We start from the raw sequence: 23,876 nt of genomic DNA, 5'->3' as shown, positions 1-23,876 counted from the left end.
TGTTAGGAAATGTAATATTGTCTCAGAGCAGTATGATGCAGACGAGGATACTGAAGGCTCTGGGAAGATAAGCTCCAGGTCTGGACTTGTTGTTCATCCACCTGCAGCAGAGGGTGTCTGCAGGGTTGGTCTTAAGCTGAACGGCATGCCAAGCTTTCATAGCTTAATAAGGGCAAGGCCCTTTTGCTTTGTTCATCACTGTGGACTTCTGTCCTTGAAGCAGTCTGTGTCCAGATGGTGAATGTTTGTCTAGTGTAAGAGTAAAAGAAGGGAAAGAATGCAATTCCTTAGAATGTATCACTAGAAAACTCCAGAAAGAACTGGAGACTTCCCTTAAAAAGTGGTATCATAGCCTAGATGGGAAGCTGCAGCAGGAAGTATGTGCAAAGGCTGTGGGCATAAGGTTACTTAGTGTCTGGTGTTGTGTGCAAGGCAGCCTTCTGCTGCTGTTCATGGGATGCAGCAGACATCAGCAGAAGATGAAGGTTCACAGAAAAAGGTGTAGGAATCAGCAGGACATGACTTTTTTAGAGGGCAATCCCTCCTAAATCCCCTCTGTTCTTTTAAAGGTTGTTAGGATTTAGACAAGCACCATCCATCTAATAAGTCTTCTGCAGGCAGAAAGGCTGCTCTGTGCCCCAGCACTGCAGAGGTGGCAGTGTTCTGGCAGTGAGTGCGCAGCAGCAGGTCTGAGCCTTCCCAGTCAGGCACTCACAAAGCTCTTTGTCTTGGACACTGGGTGGAGACGGTAGCCTAAGGTGTCAGGAGGAGCTACTAATGGTGCTAGCCTGTGGCCCTCCAAGTTTACAGCACACACATCAAGTCCTGTGTTCTTATGGGGGGTGGTAGTGGTGGTTAAAATCTCTTGAGTTGAAGATATTCTTAAAGTTAAGAAAAACGGTACTTAAGGATATTTTAGTGCCCATCAGAAACTTTTTAAGCACTTTCATATATGATAACAATTCAAGGTCAGAAAGTAGCTTAAGATAGCAGTGAAGGCCAGGAATTTAGTCAGTGGTAGAGCCCTAGTTTTGATCTCGGGGGGGGGGGGGGGGGGGGGAGAAGCAGTGATCTAATGTCATGAAAGGGTAGAATTACATTCTTTATTTTTCAGACAAGAAGACTTCTCCTTAAAGCTTCTTTCCATTCATCTCATTTCCATATGGGTTTTGTTTTGTCATGTTATATGTAGGATATTCAAGTTCAAGTCCTGCACACTTATTTTCTTAATAAGGTGATTTGATTTTTAAGTCATTAGAACAGGCTAGTCATATTCAAATGGCTAATTAAAAGTAATATGTGAAGGGCTCAAAGATGTCACAGAAGATATATGTGGACTCCCTGCCCTCCACTGGTCAGTTCTCAAATAACCTACATGGAGATCATATATTAATTATAAATGCTCGACCAATAGCTCAGGATTGTTACTAGCTAACTCTTACATTTAAAATTAATCCATATTTCTTATCCATGCTTTGCCATATGACTTGGTACTTTTCCTCAGTATGGCATGCCCATCATGCTTCTTTCTGTGTCTGCAGGCGACTCCAGACTTCACTCTTCTTCCTCTCAGCATTCTCAGTATGTTTCTCTTGCCTAACTTTATTCTGTTCAGCTATTGGACAGTCAGTTTCTTTATTAAACCAATCACAGTGATATATTCACACAGTGTAAAGGAATATTCCACAGAAGGTACTACAGAAGTATTGAGGACCGGAGTTTGGATCTCAGCACCTCTGGAAAAGCTGTGTGTAGCAGGGTGTGCCTGTAACCTCAGCTCTAGTAAGAAGGGAACAGGAACAGGTGGATCCCTCCTGGTTAGTGGCCAGCTTCAGTTAGAGACCCTATCTCAAAACCTAAGGTAAGAAATGATGGAGGCAGACTCCCGATGCTGGTGTCTGCCCTTCACATGCAAGGACAAGTACACCCCTCTGTACATGTCACATGTACATGTCACACACAGGAACACACAAAGAAGGAAAAAAAAACTGTATTAGATGTCTTCCTTATTAAACAGCATTCTTACCATGGAAAGGAGAAAATATTTAGGGCTGCCTGGAGATTTGTATGTGAACAGTGAACTCTATGCATTTTAACCTGCCTGTATTATTGACATTGATTTTGTAGTGTTGAGGGTGGTGATGGTGAACTATTAAGCCTAGGAGCCACTAGGGGAAATATTGCCTACAGTTCAGTGGGTTGTGCTGTTCAGGAGCTCTTGGAGGAGCACAGCTGGAGCACAGCTGATGTCACCTTCAGTGAGAGGCATGCTGTCATTCATACCGTTAGGGTAGAGGTATTCATGTTCCTGGCTTGTCACTGCTGTATAGTTTCTCAGATACTTTCCCCTTCAGATTAGCTTTGCTTAAGTAAGTAAGAGTGAACTTTGGAAAGTGTAAGTTGATAGTCGGCAATGGCTATTGGGTTGTGAAGGGGATATTTTAGCTATTATATGAAAATTTAAAATGCAACATACAATGAACCCTACTACATTTTATCACGTACCTCTTCTGTTTGTTCAAAATAGAAAATAAATTCTAATAAAGTGGGTTGATTTTTTTTTTTTTTTTTTTTTTTTTTAGGTCATTGGGATGGGTTTGCTACTTTCTTGTTCTCTCTGTTTGGAAGGAATCCTTACTGACAAAGCAGCTTCCATTTCAGCCCGATTGCCCTCAGCTGCCGGCAGTGTTAGAGAGGGAGACCTCAGAAGTGCATTTCTTGCATAGATGTCCATTTAACTGAGAAGTATACTTAGTATTATGGGGATATGATGGCCCAGTGAGTGTCAGCTTTGTCAGCTATTCAAACCCAATTTGAAGCTGTGACACTTTTGGTTCTGGAAGGGCCACGACAGGTCAGAGGCTAGCTCTTTCCTTTAAAGTTATTTTGAGGTTTTACCAGTCTCTAAAACTTTTTTTAAAAGTTTAGGAAAACAACATTGTAACAAAATTGTTTTTCTCTCTTCTCTAGTTGTTTGTTTATTTTACAAGGCTTTTGTTTATTTCATTATTTAGTTGTTTTCAGACTTACTGATTTTCATACCTGAGGCTCACTGAGCTTTTTTTTTTTTTACAATATGGTCTATCTCTACCACTACTGGGTAAACACCCAAAGGACTGTGTGTCTTACCACAGAGATACCTGCACATTTATCTGTGTTTATTGTTACTTTATTATAGTATCGAGGAAATGGAATCAGCATAGATGTCCCTCAACAGATGAACGGGTAATGAAAATGTGATGGTAATGATGATAGGTGTGTGTTATGGAATTTTATTTAGCTGTAAAGAAAAGGAAGGCTTGAAGTTTGGGGAGAGTGAATATAACTGGAAAAGAGCCAGTAAACTAACCTGGGTTCAGGGGGAAAAGAGGTGCATGTATTTGGAATATTTAAATCCTAGCTTCTAATTTTTATATATGTGTCACTATGTAGGAGTTAGTGTGGCTATATATCTTGAACTAGAAAGGGGTCCATGAGAGGGAGAAAAAGAAGTTTTAAGGAAGGAGATGAAAAGAATAATTGGACACATATAACATGGAATGGAAAGGAGAGGGCTCAGGGAGGTGTGGGTGGGGTGGGGAAGGAGCCTTAACCAAAAGAAAGCATGTGTGCAAATGACAGAAGGAAATTCACTTCCTTGTTTCATTTCGATTAAAAAAGTCTTCCCCTGATGAGTGGATACTGCTTTGACTCAGGGCAGAGATTTTCTAGGTGGGAGAACAGGAGGAGGCTGTGCTTGGTGTATTCAAGCCAAAGATGCGAAGTTAAAGAGGACAATTGAAAATCAAGATCGCCAAAACTGCCTGGAAGGGAGAGAATGATAGATAGGAATGAGTGTCTTAGTCTGTGTGAGGGAACTTTGGGCAGGACTGTCTAAATGGACAGAGGTGAGCATCTAGAAGGGTCTACTTGAGTAGAGCAGTGTGTGAGTATTGGGCTCCGTGATGAGGTCTGAGCTGAAATGAAGTGAATACTGATCATTGAGAGGCAGGTAAGGTACCACAGTCCAGAATGGGGCCTGAGAAGCTGTAACTAAAATGGCAGCAGAGAAATGAGGAAATGTAGGTAAATAGGAGCCAGTGGAGGAGACTGTCAGATGTGGAGAGTCATGAGGGCAAGGGGCAGCAGGGTTCAATGCAAAGCCAGTGCTGGCAATCTTTCCATGAGCAGCTTTGCTGACCACATTCAAGCAGACCTCTTCTGCATGACAGTGAACTTAAGGAATGGAAGAGAATGCCACTCATATTCCTTGGAAGACTGGTGCCTTGAGTTGTTGAAAACTTAAAATTTTCGTAAATATAACAGTATAACATTCACCATTCATTATCACTTAATACTACTAAAGCAGAGTTAGAACAGGATATTTTCAGTTGCTAATATTTGTTATGAGTGCTAATTTGATATCTTTGCCCCTTCTCCATTTTTCATAATGAGAAGTATATGTAGTAAATGTCATTAAGGAATTTTCTCCTGAACAGGATTTAGTGGATTCATGATTTCATAGCCTGTTGGAAGATGTGGACCTGGTGTGCTCGTAAATAGGTTTGTTTTGTTAGTGGGACCATAAATAACAAAAGGCTACATTGCTTGTTTTTCTTTTATTCAGCATTATTTATATTGCTTGTTGTCATAAGTTCAAAAATATACAATGCGATTGTTATTACTGAGGAAGGAGAAGCAGTGGTCAGCAAGGATGTTGGTTACTAAGCAGTAAGCCTGCTAAGGTGGTCAGCAAGGGTATTTGTTACAAAGCAGTCAGCCTGCTACAGTGGTCAGCAAGGATGTTTGTTACAAAGCAGTCAGCCAACTACAGTGGTCAGCAAGGATGTTTGTTACAAAGCAGTAAGCCTACTACAGTGGTCAGCACGGGTGTTTGTTACAAATCAGTCAGCCAACTACAGTGGTCAGCAAGGATGTTTGTTACAAAGCAGTAATCCTACTTCAGTGGTCACAAGGGTATTTGTTACAAAGCAGTAAGCCTACTACAGTGGTCAGCAAGGATATTTGTTACAAAGCAGTCAGCCTGCTACAGTGGTCACAAGGGTATTTGTTACAAAGCAGTCAACCTAGAATAGTACCTGACTGTTTCATCCTCTGAGCTTTTTAGGGAGAGCACCTTGCATTGGAAGCATGGATGGCTGCCAGTTGCCCAGGTACTCAAGAGTGATTTCAGCGACCAGAGGTTGAGCAGCAGTGAATGTGTGGCTTTCCTCTAGAGCCAGCTGGAACTTTACATCTTCTCTTTTGCCTTTACTGAGCCTGTATTTGGAGCTTTTCTGGAGATGTTCACAAAATGCCTCACTTCAAGATTGTTTTCTGTTAAACGTATTCCCCATCTTGGAACAAAGAAGGCTTTCCTGCTTGAGATAAAGTCTGATGGCTCCTGAGGTTTGCTGTTGTATCGTTAAAGGTTGGTCAGTGGGAAAATAAATGTAGTTTTTGTTCTGTGATTTGTAGACCACCTATGGCCAGGCATGCTTTTCTTGGCTCATGAAATCCAGGTAGAGACCTTCTCTTCCTCCAGGACTTATAACCAGTAAAAGATACAGTAAGATGAGCTTTTCCGAACTATGGAAGCAGGGACATTTGCTTTTCACATGTGGAATGCAAGTGCGACCTTCTCACTAGATGTGACTAAGGGGCAGTAAACTGGCCTGGAAACCATGCCAGTGTCGGGCCCTAGCTAGTGCATCTCTGAGAGCAGGAGAAGGAGAGCCTGTCTTCTTGTCCTATTCATTCCACTCTGGCTGTATGGATGCAACATTTGTGAAGGGATCAATTATCCATTTGTTAGTCAGAGGAGCCTTACAAATTATACATTAGCAGATTGATTTCTTGGGCTCACTGTTGGGGGACGGATAGCTTAAGGTAGGGTGATGAGGAGCGTCTGGGGAAACCGAGTTGCCACTAAGAACACCATTAAAAGCAGCTTTTGAAATGACCACGGATTTATTCCTAATTGAAGAACTGGCATAATCCATACTAAGTGTATTCATTTCAAGTATTTTATGTTAGGTAATTGATTGTCCCATGAGGTGTATTTGTTAATAATTTTGCCTTTTCTTTAAGAACTTGGCACCGCATGTAGTGGACTTACATTTAGAAGGTGTGTGCTGGTCCTTGCCCCCTCCTGTTTACTTGAGCTTCTTCTTCTTTTTTTTTTATTCCATTAAGGAAACATTTTTGTATGTTCTATAGTGTCAGCTTGACATTATTGATTTTTTAACAAACTCACTTATATTGTCCAGAATTCCAAACGTGTCTCCATTAGGAATAAGATTGTGGCTAATGGAAAACACAGCTGAGCCCATTTCTCTCCAGTCTGTTTTCCTTTGGTCCCTCTTCTTTTTCTGTGTCTATTCCAGCATCCCATCTTAGTTAACATGTACCCAAATATGTCTTTAGATATGACTCTTTCCTTTCTTCAGCTCTTGAGTAAAAGGGAAAAAATTATCCCATTCTGGAAAAAATGCAGGTTCTTGTGCCTCCAGGGCTTGGCCTGAGGTTGTAGGCATTGGCAGCCTTTTGGTTTTGCTATATGCACTGTGTGGAAATGGCACAAGAATGCTTGACCTTTGTCCCCATGTGAGAAGGATGATGATGGATGGCAAGACAGGTGCAGGCCATTTACAGACATCTGCAATTCTCTTCTTGTTTGTTGTTTCCTAAATGTTACAGGATTGTTGTACAAATGGTAATGTACTAGTGATCACTAACATAAGCCATGTGTGGTAGTTCCTTACCTGTGTGATACTGGTGAAAGCTAATGATGCTTAGTTTCTTTTGTTTTAAATGAATCAGTTTCCTAGGTAGCCAGGTTTTAAAGATGTTTATCTCTGCATACAAACATAATAACTACTTTGAGAAAACTTGCAAAACATAGAAAGGTGAGACTTAGAAATATCTCTTGTGTATGTAATGTGTGGTGTACATGGATGTGTATATGCATGTTTGCATGTGTGTGGGTACATACGTGTCCCTGCTGCACTTGCATGTTTGTGCACAAGCAGTTGGAGGCCCCAGGATGATGTCATAAGTCCTCTGATTTCTCTCCACCTTATTTATTCAGAAGGAGTCTCTTGGTTGAAGCTATAGCTCACTAATAAACTTATTTTGTCTAGCCAGCTTGCTCAAGAATCAGGTCTGCTTTCCTAAGCACTGGGAATTGCAGGTGGACTGCTATGCCCACACAGTATTTATGTAGGTTCTGGGGATCTAAACTTTGATCATCAAATAGGCACTTTATCCACAAAGTCATCTCTCTGGGCCCTTACACTTAATGATATCTTTAAAAAACATACATTCAGTGCTACTATTTGGGACTTTCTGCCTCTGATTATATAAATGATAACCACATTAAAATATGGTAGCCAGGGATTGAGATTTAAGAGCACATTTCTCCAGACTTCCATGTATGCTCATCACTTATTTGGTGAGTAGATAAGGGCATACACAGTGTGATTATTTATTACAGGGCATAATGGTTAGTGTTAATTACCAACTTGACAAAATTGAGAACCACCTGGGAGATGGCTTCTGGGCATGCCTGTGGGACATCATCTTGATTGTGTTAATTAAAGTAAGTAGACCTGCCCGCCATGGGTGGTACTGCTCCCTAGGTGGAATCTTGGACTATAAAAGGAGCAGAGCAGCAGAATGAATTTGTTGCTGTCTGCTTCTGACTGTGGCCATAATCTGACCAACTACTTGAGTCCTATTGTTTTGAATTCCCTACCATGAAGAGCTGTACCTTGAGCTGCAAGCTAAAACAAACCCTTTATTCCCTAAGTTGCTTTTGTCGGTGTTTTATCCCAGCAATGGGGGAAAACTAGAAAACCAAAAATCACTAAGACATACAGATGGGGTCCACATCAAAAATCAGCTAAAGTTCGAAAGCTACAGACCAGGACAGCTGCAGATGTGAGACTTCCATTGTCCTGAGATTGTATGTGATAGCCTCCTGCTATAGATGTCAGCTGACCAGGGAAGTTCCCGGGAGCCTCAGCTGGTTAGAGCTCACAACAATGGCAGCACCCCCAGTGTCAAGTGAGGCTGTTCTCCTGCTCTGTTAGTCCTTAACAGCTGTGACACACATAGCTTCCCAGAAGCCAGGATGAATGTCAGATATCTTTTGGATGAAGCCAGATACTTTCTACATGATACCTCAAAATATTTATTTTATTTTAGCATTTATAATTACTTAGATTATTTGCTTCTAGAAATTTAAATAATTTCCATTTCTCAGTCTCATGCAAGAGAAAACTGCCATGGAAAGCACCTTTTCTTTTTTCAGGTAGGAATATATATTTTCAATAATTCCAATACATATTCTCAAATACCTTTTAGGAAGGCTTTCAATTTTGGATTGTGATTTTTAAGTGTCTTTGACCAACTCTGTACTTAAAAATTCAGTGCTGCTTCCATAGTAAACACTCACTGCTTTAGCTCTCAGGTGCAAATTTGTTATTAGTAAGTTTAATCGTCCTTAACCTTTCATTTGCAGTATTTCCTTTGTGAGTTGACCGTTTCCTTTTTATTTTAGTGAATCAAAATTTCATGTCTTCAAAAAACATTCTAAAGAAAACTTCCGATACAATAAGCTACAAACCTGTTTCAATGTGTATGGTGAGAGTAAATATCATTAATCTGCAATAAAGTCTTTTAAATTATTTTGAAAGTTTTGATTTCATAGTAAGAAAATAGTTTTAGATTCTTGCTTGTAGAGTTTAAGATTGTAGTTTTTACTGGTAGATTTACTAACTTTTCTCTCCCAGTTTCATTTTAAGTAACCCAAGAACCATCAAATGAGCTGATACTTTTCCAGTTGATTTTTCATAGAAACATAGTTCATGTATCATTTAAGGCACTCACTAAGTAACAAGTTTAGTGTTGTGGAATAATCTTTTTGTACACTGTGAAGATGTGTCTTTGCCAAGGCACCTTTTGATTGCTTTAATTAAGAGCTGAATGGCCAAGGAAGAAAGAAGTTAGGTGGGACTTCCAGGCAGAGAGAGAAGAGAGGAGATGAATCTAGGCACGAGAGAGATGCTAGAGGACACAGAGAGGAAACAGGAGGTGCAAGATGAAAGAGAGTAAAAAAGGCATGAGGGAAAACGTAGATTAATATAAATAGGTTAATTTAAGTTGTAAGAGCTAGTTAGAAACAAACCTAAGCTATTGACTGAGCTTTCATAATTAATAAGACTCCATGCCATTTTTTTTTGTGAGCTAGTAACCCAAAGGAAAAGCTGTCTACAGTTAAGAGTAGACAGCATCCAACTCTGAGAAAAGGAGAATAAAGAATATGAGTAATATAATAAAAATAAAATGGAAAACATCATTTTAAAACCTAGGGAGAAGTGATATATTATCTATGTTGGGAGACTGAGGCTGGAGGATTACAAGTTCAAGACCAGGGTATACTACGTAGCAAAGCCTTGTCTTGAAGAAACAGGGGATAGAGATGCAGTTCTGTGATGGAATGCTTGCCCAGTGTATGCAAGACCCTGTGTTCAGTGTCAGCACCCCTCCCACAAAGGGGAAGACAGTCTCAGCTTTAAGTACCTTGCATCACGATGATGCACTGTGAAAGTCAGGGTCAGACTCAGCATGAGGACAGCAGAAGCACAACCATCAGTAGTATAGCGTAAGGTAGAGGACAGACTAACAGTGTAGCGTTTTGACCGCATTTCAAAGTTAAGGGAAGCTGGAACTGTTAAACCCCTTGAAACACCAAATTACAGGGAATTTAAATTAAGTACAAATTTATTTTAACTTCAAGGAGAAATGGACAAAACTAGGCTTGTATTGTGAAATTTTGAAACCATTTTAAATCGCTAATGGGTTAATAACAATAAATATGTATGGATAATAGTTAAATAACATAAATGTCATATTAAAACCATATACTCTGAGCCTTTCCTGAGCTCCTTCCTCACAGCTGTGACAAATCCCTATCAGAAACAGCTTACTGGAGGACATTGCAGACTACAGCCCTCCATGCAGGGAAGCATGGGCAAGGGAGCTGCAGGGGCAGCTGCTTGTTCTGTGGAGCCAATCAGGAAGCAGACAAAGCTCAGGTAGGAAGCAGAGCAGGGTCTGTAAGCCTCAAGTCTACCTCCAAGGCAGTGTATCTGTAGGTCTCATGTCCAAAAGGTTCCTTCCACAGCCTTCCCAGAACAGTGCCACCAGCTGGGGACCAATGCTTAAACACATGAGCATGTGGGGGACATTTCACCATCAAACTACGACTCTAAAATAGAGAAAATGAAATATTTAAAACTGCGGTGTCTTAGGTTACAAAAAAAATTGTGTAAATACATGAAGTGTGTTGTGTAAACAAAGTGTCATCACACCAGGGTTTAACATTAGGTGAATCTTCTGTTATTCTTTGCTTTCCATTGGTTCAGTTGCCCATGGCCAACTGTCTAAACTGGTGGGTTCTTAACCTTCCTAATGCTGCGACCCTTCAATATAGTTCCTTGTTGTGGTAACCCCCAGCCATAAATTATTTTCATTGCTACTTCCTAGCTGTAATTTTGCCACTGTTATGAATCGTAAATACCTGTGTTTTCTGATGCTCTTAGGTGACCCTCCCAAGAGAGGTGCAGCCCACAGATTGAGACCCACTGGTCTAAACATTAAATTGGGAATCCCAGAAGCAAGTCACAAATGTGGATTGTGCACCATTCTGAGCATGATGCCGTCTTGTTTCTACCTAGAGCATTAGTCTGCCCTTACCATACCTTGTATTTTACTACCTACTTGTTAGTTGCTTAGTAGCCGTTTTGGCTGTCAGATGAACCCCATCTCCTCCTTGTTTATATATATAGAGTTCAATACTGTTAGCACTTTCAGGCATCCTCTGGGCATTTGAAAGCATTCTGTATGGATGAGGGGATCTCTGTGACATCATTGCCATCGTGAATTTGAAGCAGAATGAAACGTGACTTTATTAAAAAAAGAGAGAAAATAATTATTATAATTACTTATTTTTCTGGGTTTTTGGTTTGTTGAAAATGCTAATAAGGAAATACTTCATTGTATAATTAGTGGGTAAATAATTATAATTATTGAGCAATGCAGTAATATGTCAGGAAATTAAGAAAATCAATTTTTTTTCCTAAGGCATAAAGTGAAAATTAGTAAGAAATTAGTAAAATAGAAAACATTTAAAATCCACATCAAATTGCTGAGAGCATTGTGACTGTTCCTGGGATATCAACAACCAAGATACCATTCCAGTGCAGTCCAGCTTGGTGAGCCAGTGAATTGATGTGGCTACTAACAGGGTCATGGATTACTCAAAGGCAGCCCCATCATAGAGAAGGCCACTTCTTCCTGGTGAGGACACACAAATGCTGCATCCCTGAAGCCCCTTGTCTAGCTGACAGGCAGCTCAGCCCATGAAAGAAAGGCCTTGGAAATCTGGTAACATCTTGCTTGAGCTTTCCAATCCTTGATATTTTCATGTTATAAGCCTTCACTGGGAGACGGGTTGCAATTCAGAGAAAAGGCAACACAGCAGGAGGATTGCTGTTATAGAACTGTCAGTACAACTGATAAGCGTCTGTCATGGATAACCACAGGAAAAATGGCAGTCAGATGCTCATATTGTAACCTATATATGTGCTTGTCTTCATTGTTGCAGATAAATATTTTGGTGCTGAGGATGTAATTAAGTGGTATTGTACATTTATCACATTCAAAGCAATGGTTTTGTTTTTGAAAATAGAGATGATCCAAGTAGAATAGAACATGTGATTAGTCTGACAATCATGGGGTGGGGTGTGTGTGTGTGGCAACAATAAACACAAAAGAAAAAGGAAAGACAAACCTTGTGGTGGTATTGTGTTCCCCAAAATGTTGTGCACCCTAATAAACTTATCTGGAGTCAGAGACAGAACAGCCACTAGATACAAAGGCTAGAAAGTGGTGGCACTCACACCTTTAATCCTAGTATTCCAGAGGCAGAAATCCCTCTGGATCTCTGTGAGTTCAAGGCCACATTGGAAACAGGCAGGCATGGTGACACACGCCTTTAATCCCAAGAAGTGAGCCTTTAATCCCAGGGAGTGATGGCAAAAACAGAAAGATATATAAGGCGTGGAGACCAGAAACTAGAAGCAATTTGGCTGGTTAAGCATTCAGGCTTTCGAGCAGCAGTTCAGCTGAGAGCCATTGGGATGAGGCCACAGAAGCTTCCAGTCTAAGGAAACAGAATCAGCTGAGGAACTGTCTAGGTGAGGAAGCTGTAGCTTGTTCTGCTTCTCTGATCTTCCAGCATTCACCCCAATACCTGGCTCCAGGTTTGATTTTATTAATAAGACCTTCTAAGATTCTTGCTACACAAACCTTGAAAATATGATGATCCCAGACATTTTAAAACAACTGTTAAAATTTAACTAGAAAAATACAATGCTTGGTTTCAAGACTAATGTATGGTAGATATGTATGCAGATAGCATGATAAAACCCATTACTTTTATTCTAACCTAAAAATTAGCAAAAAGAGAAAAGTATGTGAATTATGTAATGAAATAGTCACAAAGTAAATGTAGCTCCTAGTCCATGGAAATAGATGATGTGAGACTTCCTCAAAACTTTGTCTTTTTCACTGCACTGTCTTTTATAGTAGGGACATTTTAGATCTTCTTTCATTATTCTTACTTACTACAATTTTGCCTATTGTTATGCATTTTATAACTGAGGTTGGATTGTGAATGTTAGGAGTAATTAAAGTTGGTTATTATCAAGGCTTCTCCTAGAATAATGCAGAGGACTCTAAGGGAAAACCTAAAGCTTTTCAGAGACTTCTAAATACTTCTAAAGTGGAGGAAGGCTTCTTGTGGAGAGATGCTTCATATGGAGACATGTGTCATGTGGAGACACACACTTCTCGTGGAGAGGTGGCTTCTCATGGGGGCATGCTTCATGTGGAGAGACTTCATATGGAACAGTGTCTCCTATGGTGACATGCTTTACAGGGAGACATACTTCATGTAGAGAGACACTTCTTATGGAAAAATGCATCATGTTTCTGGATTAGGAGAATCGGCATCATGAAGATAACAGGAAGCCTCTGATCATGGTAGGATATACCTGCTAGTCATATATAATATTCTTTATGAGGCTGAGGAGGTTTCTGTGTGCTAAAGCTTTTTATCATGAATGGATGTTGAGTTTTGTTAAATACTTTCTATATTTGTTGAGATGATTCTACAATTTTTCTCTTTTACTAATATATAAAATTGTGTTGCATCATCTCTATGTTATACCAGACTTGCATTTTTGGAATACACTTGGCTTTAATGTCTATACTGGCTCTGCTTGTTAGCAGTTTCGTCAGGGTTTTCCATTTAGGTCCTTGCTTGTACTTTCCCCATGATGTTCTTGCTAAAATTTGTTATTGTGGATTTATACAGGTCTGGTAAAGTAAGTTGAGAAGCATTTTTTTATTGTGATCTTTGAAAGAGTGTATACAATTATAATTTTTATTCTTCAAAGAATCATGAAATTTACATTTGAGTTAGTGAGCTTACAGCGGATGACTGGATCAAATGAGCATGTTAAGTGTCAAGAAGAGAAGAAAATGCAGAAGAAAATGGTAGGACAAGTGCTTGAGAAGAGCCAAGGGCATTATGGGAAGTTCTGACTTGATGTCTTACCAAGGTGCTAGCCGAGTTATATGCAGATTTACTAATGAAATCAATGTGGAGCTGATAGGAACATGGCTGAGGAGAACTCACTCAAAAGCTCAGAAAGTTGTCTCTGTATATAAATGGTTACAGTATGGTAAACATCTTTCCTTTTGGGAGTAGAAGGACAAATTATTTCATAAATGAGGCTAGCTCAACTGGTACCTTTCTTGCAGGAAAATAAAAGGGTTCCTGAAATTACTTAAGGTAATAACATAATGAATAAAGCTATAACCATCTTGGAGAAAAATCACATGTGGGTGCTGGGTGCCAAACCTGGGTCCTCTGAAAGCATAATGACCTCTTAACCCCTGAGCCGTCACTCATGCTCCAAGAAAAATCTTAATAGAGAAAAATGTGAAAAGGATTTAAATAAGTATTTTATAAAGATCAAATTAATTGCTTGTAGACTAAAGGAAAAGGCTTAAGTTTATTTGTAGTCAGGGAAATGAATCAATGAATACTAGAAAGTTTTAAGGTATCTGTTGCTAATACATTTGAGAGGAAATATTGCCATACCTCGTAGGTATTATTTTTTTCCTTGTTGTATTGTTAATGGAATAATGTGGTTTCTGCTAGGTATACCATGGTAAATTTGTTTGATCTGCTCTTGAGATACCATTGACTGCCTTAGCTAGTTAGCAGGCCTTGGATCACACGTAGAAACTGAAGCTTCATTTTTTCTAATGTGAGATGGAGACATCTCTCCTTAGCGCACCACTTTCTTCAAAACTTGACTATCAAATAAAGCATAGACCCCATTTTAGGGGCCAACAAGTGAAATTCAGGGACTACTTGGACAGGCCATGGCCCTTTTAGTAACAAGAATCTAAGAATAGAGTACATAAAACTTGGCACTGTATGGGATAAAAATCTAGTTCTGATTTCTAACTGGCAGTAAAAGGCCTTATAATGGAGTCTTGGCATTGGTTGCCTTCAGCACGTGGATTTAGTTTTGAAGGTGTCCGATACCCTGTCCCCTGGAATTTTCTGCAATGGGAAGATATTGTGATCTTTGTGCATTTCAGTACAGTCATGTATAGGTTTTCAAATCCTTGATATGTGTTACTATGATTTAGGAATTGAATTTTTAATTTTATTTAATTTTCAATAATATAATCTCGATGTTTTTATTGTAACCCTTGCCTTTTTAATGGCTGAGCCATCTCTCTGGCCTCAAATACTATTTTTATAGTTACTTGTGGACAGTGCTCTATTCATCAGAGGAAGAAAAAGTAGGCCACGCCCACCCATGAAGATGAATTTTAAACCAATTATAACAGATGCCAGTTAAAGTACAGTGAGAGGTCTATATAGCTTTTGCTTGCCAAGTGTAAAGTAGATATAAAATGTTTGATGGAAGATCAGAACGGAAGATGACTAACTCGAGGAATTGTTTATGCCCAAAAAGCTGTGGGGCTGACCTTCAGGCTGGTGCTCAGCCCAGTGGCCATGTTTTGCTCAGTGCTTTCCCAGGGCTGCCTATCTTTGTCTTTTTATTTTCCTTACTGACTCTGCAGTGCTTCCCATCTTCAGTCCTTTCTCATAGCCGTGCACTGTAAGGCTGCTCTTATTTTTGCTCTGGCCCATTAGCATGGGTATCAGTTCATTCTCCTGTAAAGTGGACCGACCCCCCGTCTTCAGTGACCTTTTCTTGACTAACATGCTAGAAACTTTTCAAGCTAGCTGATTTTTCTTGGACTACCTATCAGAATGTTGGGCAGTGATTTAGGGATCCAGATGTGAAATGATTCTATAGCCAGAATTCTTGGGAACTTGTCTCAGCAATCAGTCAGTATGTAGCCTTTGTAAAGTGTGAGGGTCTTATTGTGCCCTGACCTTTCCTTAATGACTATGAGAAACTTTCCTGTTGAAGATTCAGCATTCTGTTTTGTGTATTTCCCTTTATCTCATCAACAAGGCAAATGGGGTAATTTTAAACTCTACATGTGTTCTTTTGTTGTTAACGGCTATGAACTCGATTGCTTTTTCAAGGCTTGCTGCTATGGAGCTTTGTGTCAGGTACTTGGAACTGGTCATTATTTAAGAATGAAAGCAAAAGCTGTTGTGTGATGCTGACAGTGGTCACTGAGTTTTGACTTTATTAGAAAACCCCTATATGAATATTTTAGTAAGTAAACAATTGGTTATGTAGAGATTTAAAATGCAGTTGTTATTTAATTTTTGGAAAATACATCAAAAGTGAAATATTCTTAAATTTGAAATTATTGTAAAGAAGAGGGGGATACAAAATTAATTAATGTGATAAAAGCTATGATTTTCCTAAACAAAATATGACGAATAAAGTAAAAATGAAATGTTGATCTGGTTATTCATTAGGGAACAAACAGATTGATGAAACAAACTAAAACAAGCAAAAAATGAATTTATGTGCTGACTTTCATTTTTACACTTGTTTGTTTGTTTGTTTTGTTCTTTTAATAGATTGTGGTTGGGAAAGATAAATTTAAGGATATAAAGTAGGTAAAACATATGAAAAGAAATATAAGATTCTGAGAAGTAATATTTTCACTATGCTTCAGGTATTTGAAAGAAAAGTTGTAGACATCGTGGGTTTCTGAGTTTACACTGAGTGTAGGAACAAAGCTGTTTGTTTTATGTATTTGAAATGTTAACATTTTCATCTCAGAACAAAGTATACCTTAATTCCATGAAGCTGATAAACAATTCATGTCATGTCAGTTTTACAAAGAGCAAAGATATCAGATTGTTGAAATGTTGTCCTAAAGTTTTCCATGCCATTTTTTGTTTGTGTTTAATAGAGTCCTGTGAAGATAAACCAGATTAGCCTGGATGAAAGTGGAGAACACATGGGTGTGTGTTCGGAGGACGGCAAGGTATGTAAGAAGTGGTCACAGGGAAGTTGCTTGGGCAGTGAGTGCTGGATTTTACCCATGTGAAGGATTGTATGCTTTCTGCTTGCTTTATACCTGTGTGCAGAGAGCCTTGATTATTCTTTTTCAATATTGGACTTGCTTTTGATTGCTCATAATTAAAATAAAATATATTTTGCCCAAATGTGCCTTAGGAAAAGTAATTACAAGAATGTCAATAATCTAACTAGTATTAAGCTGATTAACAGCTGTGGCATGGTGATGTGCCCCCTTAATCATTACTGCTGTGCCACTTTGACTCCAGTGACTAGTCTGCAGTTCCTGCAAGACAGTAGTTTAATGCTTTTCTGCCATAAATCCACAAAATTGGATTTTGTGGGCATGATTTCTGTGGGCTGGTGGTTTTCATTTTAACACACAAGTTATGAATGTTACTCTTGAATTATAGAATCTTTTGATAAGCAATCATAGTTTATCAGAAGAATAAAGTGTCTTACAATGGCCACATTAAATAAATGTAAAATCAATATATGTACAGTTTTCTAAAAACCTGGCACCTACTTCCTGGACCAAGGACATACATCATTTGTGCAGCAGATAGCTAACAACTATCAGTGCTTCTTGCTGATGGTATGCTGTGACATTTAGTGGTTGTGATGATTGATTTTCCACTTGCAAGAATATCTTCTTTGTTTTTAAGTCGATGGAAGTCTTTTCTAATGTTCGCTTGCAGGGATAAAATCCTAATGCAGAGTATTTAAGCCACTTCTCTAAAATACCAGTTTAAGAAGAGAATGCATTAAAAATCATTATATACGTTTATGCATTCATTAGTGAATAGAGATTTCCTAATCTAATTTTATACATTTTTAAGTGCTCTGAATTCAATGGGCCATTAAGATGAGTAAATTAAAAACAATATACTCAGTGCAAAAGAGGATATACCCATCCCTGTCTCTCAACAGTGCTACACCCATGTCTGTCTATCAATAGTGCTACAGCCATTGATCTGTTAACAAAGAGCAACACCAAATCCTCTTGACATACACAGATGTATTTTATTTATCTCAGCTTCATCTTGCCCCAAAAGTCTTTTAAAACACAATTAGAATACTACTAATTTTCAAAGAGTACTATCAAGGTTTATAATACTTTGTGAAATTCTGAAATGAATACATGTCAAAGAAAGAGTTAAGGGAAGTGTTGGTTTGTGAGGAAATTGCAAAGAATCATCTTCACAGTTGAAACATTCCTGTGCATGTATTTGTAAAGAAAGTTAATCTGAATTTTCTTTACTTAAAGGCCTAATTATTTCTGAACTTGTAGCAGATAGAAGTTTCTTTAAACTAAGTGGGCAAGTAAGAGTTTTTCAATTATAAACATTCATTAGGGACTCCAGCACTTGCACTGTTGAAGAATAATTAGTACTGTGTCATAGTGGAATCTTTTAATTACTCCATCTGCTATGCTGTGTGATGACCTGGAGATCCCAATGCATCCTTTTAGCAAACACTATGCTTTCCTGGTTTAGAAAAAATGTATATCTGTCTTGTTTTTGTGTAGTTTCATGATATGTTTTGAAGTGTTTTTCCCTCCATCTTTTCTTAGCATGAATAGAACCGTAAAGAAATCTCTCAGTACATGTATTTATGTACGTCAGCCCTGCCCAGTAGTCAGTGGTGTGAAAATTGGGAGGCTGTATAAAATGATGTATGAAGTGGTTAGCTGCCATACGAACAGAAGGACTTCACCGAGGTCACGTGTGTCTTTCAGTGGCTGTTACAGTTTTTGCTTTCATTGACTTACTAGGACTCATGTTCAGATAATTATATTTATTTCACTGCTAATCGTTGGTACTTGCATTGGTTTTTTAAGTCATCATTCTGATAGTTGGTTAAAGTTTACTTGTACATTCGCTTTGTGCTCAGTTCTTTCTCGTGGCTTCTCTGTGTTTAAGCTCTGCATTTGAGCTACATAGGTGTACAAAGTGTTTGCGTCTGTAGTTTCCTTTTGGTGGCATGGATTTATACACAACCTTTAGGATAAGGTTTCAGGATAGGGTATATTTTCTCATGTGTGAAGGATGACTTCATATAGAGCATACTAATTTAACAAAACAAATTCTGGGTTGATAGATTTTCTCCCAGATTTTAGAGATAATGCCTGTTTTATTCTGACACCTTGTAGCATACCTGTTGGTCAGCCTACTTTTGCTCTTTAAAAATCTTTAAAAACAACTTTTGTCCTTCATAATTCAGGTAATAATAATAGTAATAACAAAAACAAAAATAATAAATATGGCCTTTGTAATCTGGTTGCTATCCTATGTCTCATTCTTATCTGTTGTCATTAATTTTGTCTGGAGCACAGTAACTCTTTTAATCCATATATTAAAGTGTTGCTTTCATTTCAGGAAAGTTTACTTCAGTTATCATTTTCATTATTACTTCAGTTCTATTTGTTTTCATTTCTTCAAAGAAATTCAATAATACGAGGCTGGAGGCAGTATTGCTTAGAGGCAAAGTGTAGCTGTGTTCCAGCTGCCTGGGCTGGCACCTCACTCTGCTGTCTTAATGGTGGTGTATTGCCTGGTTTCCCAGGTATCTTCCTTGCCTCAGATGGATTATGTGCACAGAGGGAAGCCCACACAGGAAACCTCTCTGATCCCCACTCTGATGTGTAGCCACTGTCTATTTCCAGGCTTTCATTTCTAGCCAATTACGTTCTGGACTCTTCCTTACTTCCATTTTTCTATGTAAACTTTTGCATGTAGCAAGATGAATGGACACATAGTATCATAAAAATGCATAGGTTGTAAGAAAAAATGGGATGATTAAGTTACCCCTGGCGTACTGTCACGTCGGTCTTATCCTTCCACTTCTCTGAGGTGGGCAACTTCTTTACTTGTTTAATTGTTTTACTAGTTGACTTTCCTTCCAACATCAGTTTTATTTTTTCTCTTTGGGTGTGGATTTGTATGCCCTTTTGCAGTTTTAGTTTTTCTTTGGGTATCAGGCAGTATGGTCTCGGGATTCAGATTTGAATTACACTACTGTGTTTTACATTGTTATTAAGTAAGTGTATTTTTCCTTGTGCCTCAGATTGTCTCCTCCTCTGCAATACCTACCTATTCCTGACTACTGTGAGGACTCAATGGATTGACTTTCATCACTTGGGATAGTACCTGGTAGAGAAGATCCATATGTAGCTGTTAACTCCCCTTCTAATGGCAGTCACCATCACTTTACATCACTCTGCTGTAGTTTCAGAGATAGGTTTCTTCTTGTTGAGGTTTCCAAATAGCCTTTGGGTTTTCCTTTGGCTTCTGAGTACTATTAAGCCACGTTTAAATGCATTGTTTTTTCTCCCTTCGAATTTTTGGAATGGTGTTCTGCAATTTTTAAGACATCAAGTATGTTTGTTTGCTTTTTTATCTATCCTAGCAAGGACCATGTTAGCAAACAGATTCAGTGCCTGGCTGACTCTTGATGGGCCTGACTTGGTATTTTTGAAGTTGTATTAGTTACTTTCTATTGCTGTGATAAAAACAGTGGCCAAAACTACCTTGGAGAGGAACGTTGGCTGTGTCATCATCGTCTATCATTGAGGAAAATTAGAGCAGGAGTCAACTAGCAACCTTGAGGTAAGGACTGAAGCAGAGGCTGTGGGAGAACACTACTTCCTGGCTTGCTTCCCAGATGGTGCCTCATGGCAATGTCGCAGATGTTCTGCCTTGATGAATAGGATGGACAACAGTAATCTCTCCTTTTACTGTCCAAGATAAAAGGCCAGCTTCCTCGAGTGCCCTGGTCCTGCCTCTTGACCTGGTATTATTTGAAGCTGGGAGAATGGTGTAGTACTTTGGCTACCTCTGTCATAGTTCCTGTATATGTGGCTGGCTACTGTCTGGTGTTACAGTTGACAAATGATAGAATTCCATGCTAAAGTTAATCACACACCTTCCTGTTTCATTCATAATGTTAGGTAAAATATATGTTCCATAGCTCTGTGATACTCATGTGGCTCTTTGGGTGTTTGTTCATGAGAACTCCTGCAGGACTTTTCAGTATATTGGCTGTAAGATACATGTAGGGAATTCTCATTCATTTATTTATTCATTCATTCATTCTCAGTCTCAGTCAGAGTCTCTCTCTCTCTCTCTCTCTCTCTCTCTCTCTGTCTCCCTCCCTCTCCCTCCACTCTCTCCTTCCCCTAGAAGTTTTTATGGCAGGTTATTAGAACTTCTGTAGAAGATACCATTTTCAAAAGAATACTTTCTGTTGTGACCTTTAATTTTATAATCTTTATCTTAACCTTGATCTTTCTAGAAGTCAAAACTCTGAGCTGTCATTGACCGATTCCCTTTATAGATTAGTATAATCTTCAGTGACCAATAGCCAGATAAATAAAGAGGAATATGGAGAGAAGGAACGAGGACTGTTTTATTAGCTTTACTAGTGTAACTTGTGAGCCTGTAGCTTCGGATAGGCCACCACTGAAATGAAGTACAACATCCAGAGCTTTACCGAGCACCACTGTGCTGACACTGATACGGCTGAGATCTCCCTGTGTTTCTGTGTGTTCAGTTAAGCTTACTGTTAATAATAGTGGACTTGGGTTTTCCTTGTCTTGTTTTATAGAAAGGGTCTCATTTTGTAGCTCAGGCTGGTCTGGAACTTGAGAGTCTCCTGCCTCGGGCTTCCAAGTACTGGTATTACAGATGCGCGCCTGGCTTTACCATCATTCTCATCTGCTCTGTCACCTGTAGTGGTTCCTCTTTCAGTGTTCTTTAATCATGAGAAGAAGGCACTGCTTCTGAGGAGTTCTGAAGAACAGTGCTGGGGGTCAGGGCCTGTCTCTCTCTGTTCCCTTTGTGTTTGTCACAGTTGGGCTTACCGTCCAATAAATAGGTTCCCATAGGATACAGTGCTGGCCTTCTTCAGTAGACAATTGACATCTCACCCTTAAAATGGTCACTTCAGCCCATGAGAAAGAAATCTAGTTTGTCTAGTGTGAGACTGCCATTACTCTTCAGGGATTTAGCCACCTATAATCAGAGGTAAGGTCTGTTAAAGGTTTAGAGTTGTTAATGAGTTGTAGTAGTATGTGACTGTTGTGTGATATTTTGTTAGTGTTCTGATAAAGCTTGCTTGGAGATCAGAGGGCAGAGCTAGCCACTAGTTAACCATAGAGGCAGGCCAGTTGGTGGTGGCACACACCTTTAATCCGAGCACTTGGGAGATGCATGCCTTTGATCCCAGCATTTGGTTCCCAGCATTTAATCCTAGCATTGTACTAGGAGGTGGAGACAGGAATATAGGGTGAGTGGAAACAGGATCCTCCCCCCCCCCCCCCCCCCCCCCCCCCCCCCCCCCCCCCCCCCCCCCCCCCCCCCCACCATTTGGTCTGAGGATTTGAAAAGGTAAGAAGTCTCTAGTGGCTGCTCCTCTGCTTGTCTGATCTCTTAGCTTATTACCCTGATATATGACTCCTGGTTTTAATCGATAAGACTAATTAGGATCACGCTTCATGTGACCTAGAACTGTGTTGTCAAGATATTGTGCTGGGAAGGAAGGAGATTGCAGAAAACCAGGTTCAACTCCCAGTACCTACGTGGTGGCTCCCAATCATCTGTAACTCCAATTCCAGCGAATCTGACCCCCCTCTCTTCTGATTTCCTCAGGCATCAGGCATGCATTTGATGCACATACATACACTCAGGCAAAACACTCATATACATCTTAAAAAATCTTAAATAAATGATACAAGTCTGACAAATATTTTTTGTCCATTAAATATAAACATAATCATGATCTGTGACTTATCATTCTCACCTCTCTTTCTGTGGGCCTCATTCACATGTGTGAGTTACCGAAGAGATTTGGAAAGCATGCCTGCAGAAGTGCTGTTCATAAAAGCCCCGCTCTAGTGCCAAAGCAAGTGGTCATCAGTGGAAGGAGAACATGAATTGTGACGTAGTTGCACATTGCCAACTTCACAGCATCACCAAAGAACCAGCTGCTGCTGTGTGCTGCGGTGTACATAAAGCTCACAGGGCGGTTTGGGAAGGGGCAGCAGGGGAATGGCACATGCTTCCATTTGTGTGAGACTTGAATGGCAGTGTGACGTGTGCACAGCGATAGGTCCCAGGGTGACGGTGGGTTTCAGGGTGTCGTGTCGTTGACTGAGAAGTGCAGTAGAGGAGCTCCTTGGACTCTGGTTTTTGTTTTTCTTCCCCTTTCGGTTTCTTCCTTTCCTTCTTCCTTTGCTCCTTCCCTCTCCTCCACCCTCCATTTCTTTCTTTTGTTTTTCCCTAGGTTGGACTCAGACCCGTGATTCTCTAGCCTCAGCCTCAGAGTGTCAGGATTACACTCACATCTGGCTTTCTTGCTCTGCTAAAGGTTGAAGAGTCCAGTTTACATCACAGATGTGTCACACTAAAGTCTGTGATTTTACCCCTTATGTTATGCACGTTAGACCTAATTTTATTTTTTGCTGTGTTTGTGCTGTGACCAATTTAAAAACTGGGGAAACATAACTGAGTAAAGTGGTCAAGACAGCTTGAAAGTAAACAGCCATGAGGGGCAACTTCAGTCCTTCATTTATACATGATTATAATGAGCTCATTTAGTTCATTCTCTTGCCACATCTGTGTGTGTGTGTGTGTGTGCATGTGTGTATGTCTGTGAACCATGTATATATGTATGACTCAAGAAAGGAAGTTTCTTTCTCCTTATGGTAGGAAAACAGATCCATTAGCCTCTGGGAAGTTCATAAAAGAATGTTAGTAACCTGCCCATGTCTATTTCATTTCTGAAAGTTAGTATCTTTTTTTTTAAATTGGGTGAATAAAGGGAATAAAGGGAACTCTATCCGTGTGATGCTTGTGAAAGCTTTTTTGTTTTCATTTTTTACATTAAAATATAATTAGACTATTTCCCCTTTCCTCACTCTGTCTCCTCCATGTACCCCATCCACATGCCAGTCATAGCTTCTGGCCTCTTGTTCTTGAAGATACTTGTAAAAGCTTCATTGCCACCAAGTGCTCTACACTGTTGGGATAGTTTGCACTGGGTACTTGATAGGAGTCATGATGACTTGGAATCATTTGAATGTCTCACTTTTCTTTTCCTTCTTTCTTGTTTTCTCTGCTGATGTGGCTCTTCCTGTTACTGTCATGATGAACTGAAAAGATGTGTTCACTTCTCAGGTACAAGTATTTGGACTGTATTCTGGAGAAGAATTTCATGAGACTTTCGACTGTCCCATTAAAGTAAGTACTTAGCAAGTTTTCCCTCATGAAGGAGCTTTCACCGCAGATGAGG

The 23,876-nt window shown here is 39.5% G+C and overlaps 1 protein-coding gene across 1 annotated transcript in view; it reads left to right on the top strand.

Moving 5' to 3' along the window:
• The window catches only part of Vps41 (VPS41 subunit of HOPS complex), a 164,014-nt gene that overhangs the window by 47,118 nt on the left and 93,020 nt on the right, over positions 1-23,876 (top strand). Inside the window, exons 5-6 of the mRNA XM_052729824.1 lie at positions 16,480-16,554; positions 23,762-23,824. Of these exons, the coding sequence (XP_052585784.1) occupies positions 16,480-16,554; positions 23,762-23,824 (138 nt within the window). The remainder of the gene's footprint in view (positions 1-16,479; positions 16,555-23,761; positions 23,825-23,876) is intronic.

Source organism: Peromyscus californicus, unplaced genomic scaffold (genome assembly GCF_007827085.1).
Source record: "Peromyscus californicus insignis strain IS unplaced genomic scaffold, ASM782708v3 Scaffold_8__1_contigs__length_139910024, whole genome shotgun sequence".
NCBI lineage: Eukaryota > Metazoa > Chordata > Mammalia > Rodentia > Cricetidae > Peromyscus > Peromyscus californicus.
This window is presented reverse-complemented; position numbering and strand designations above follow the sequence as displayed.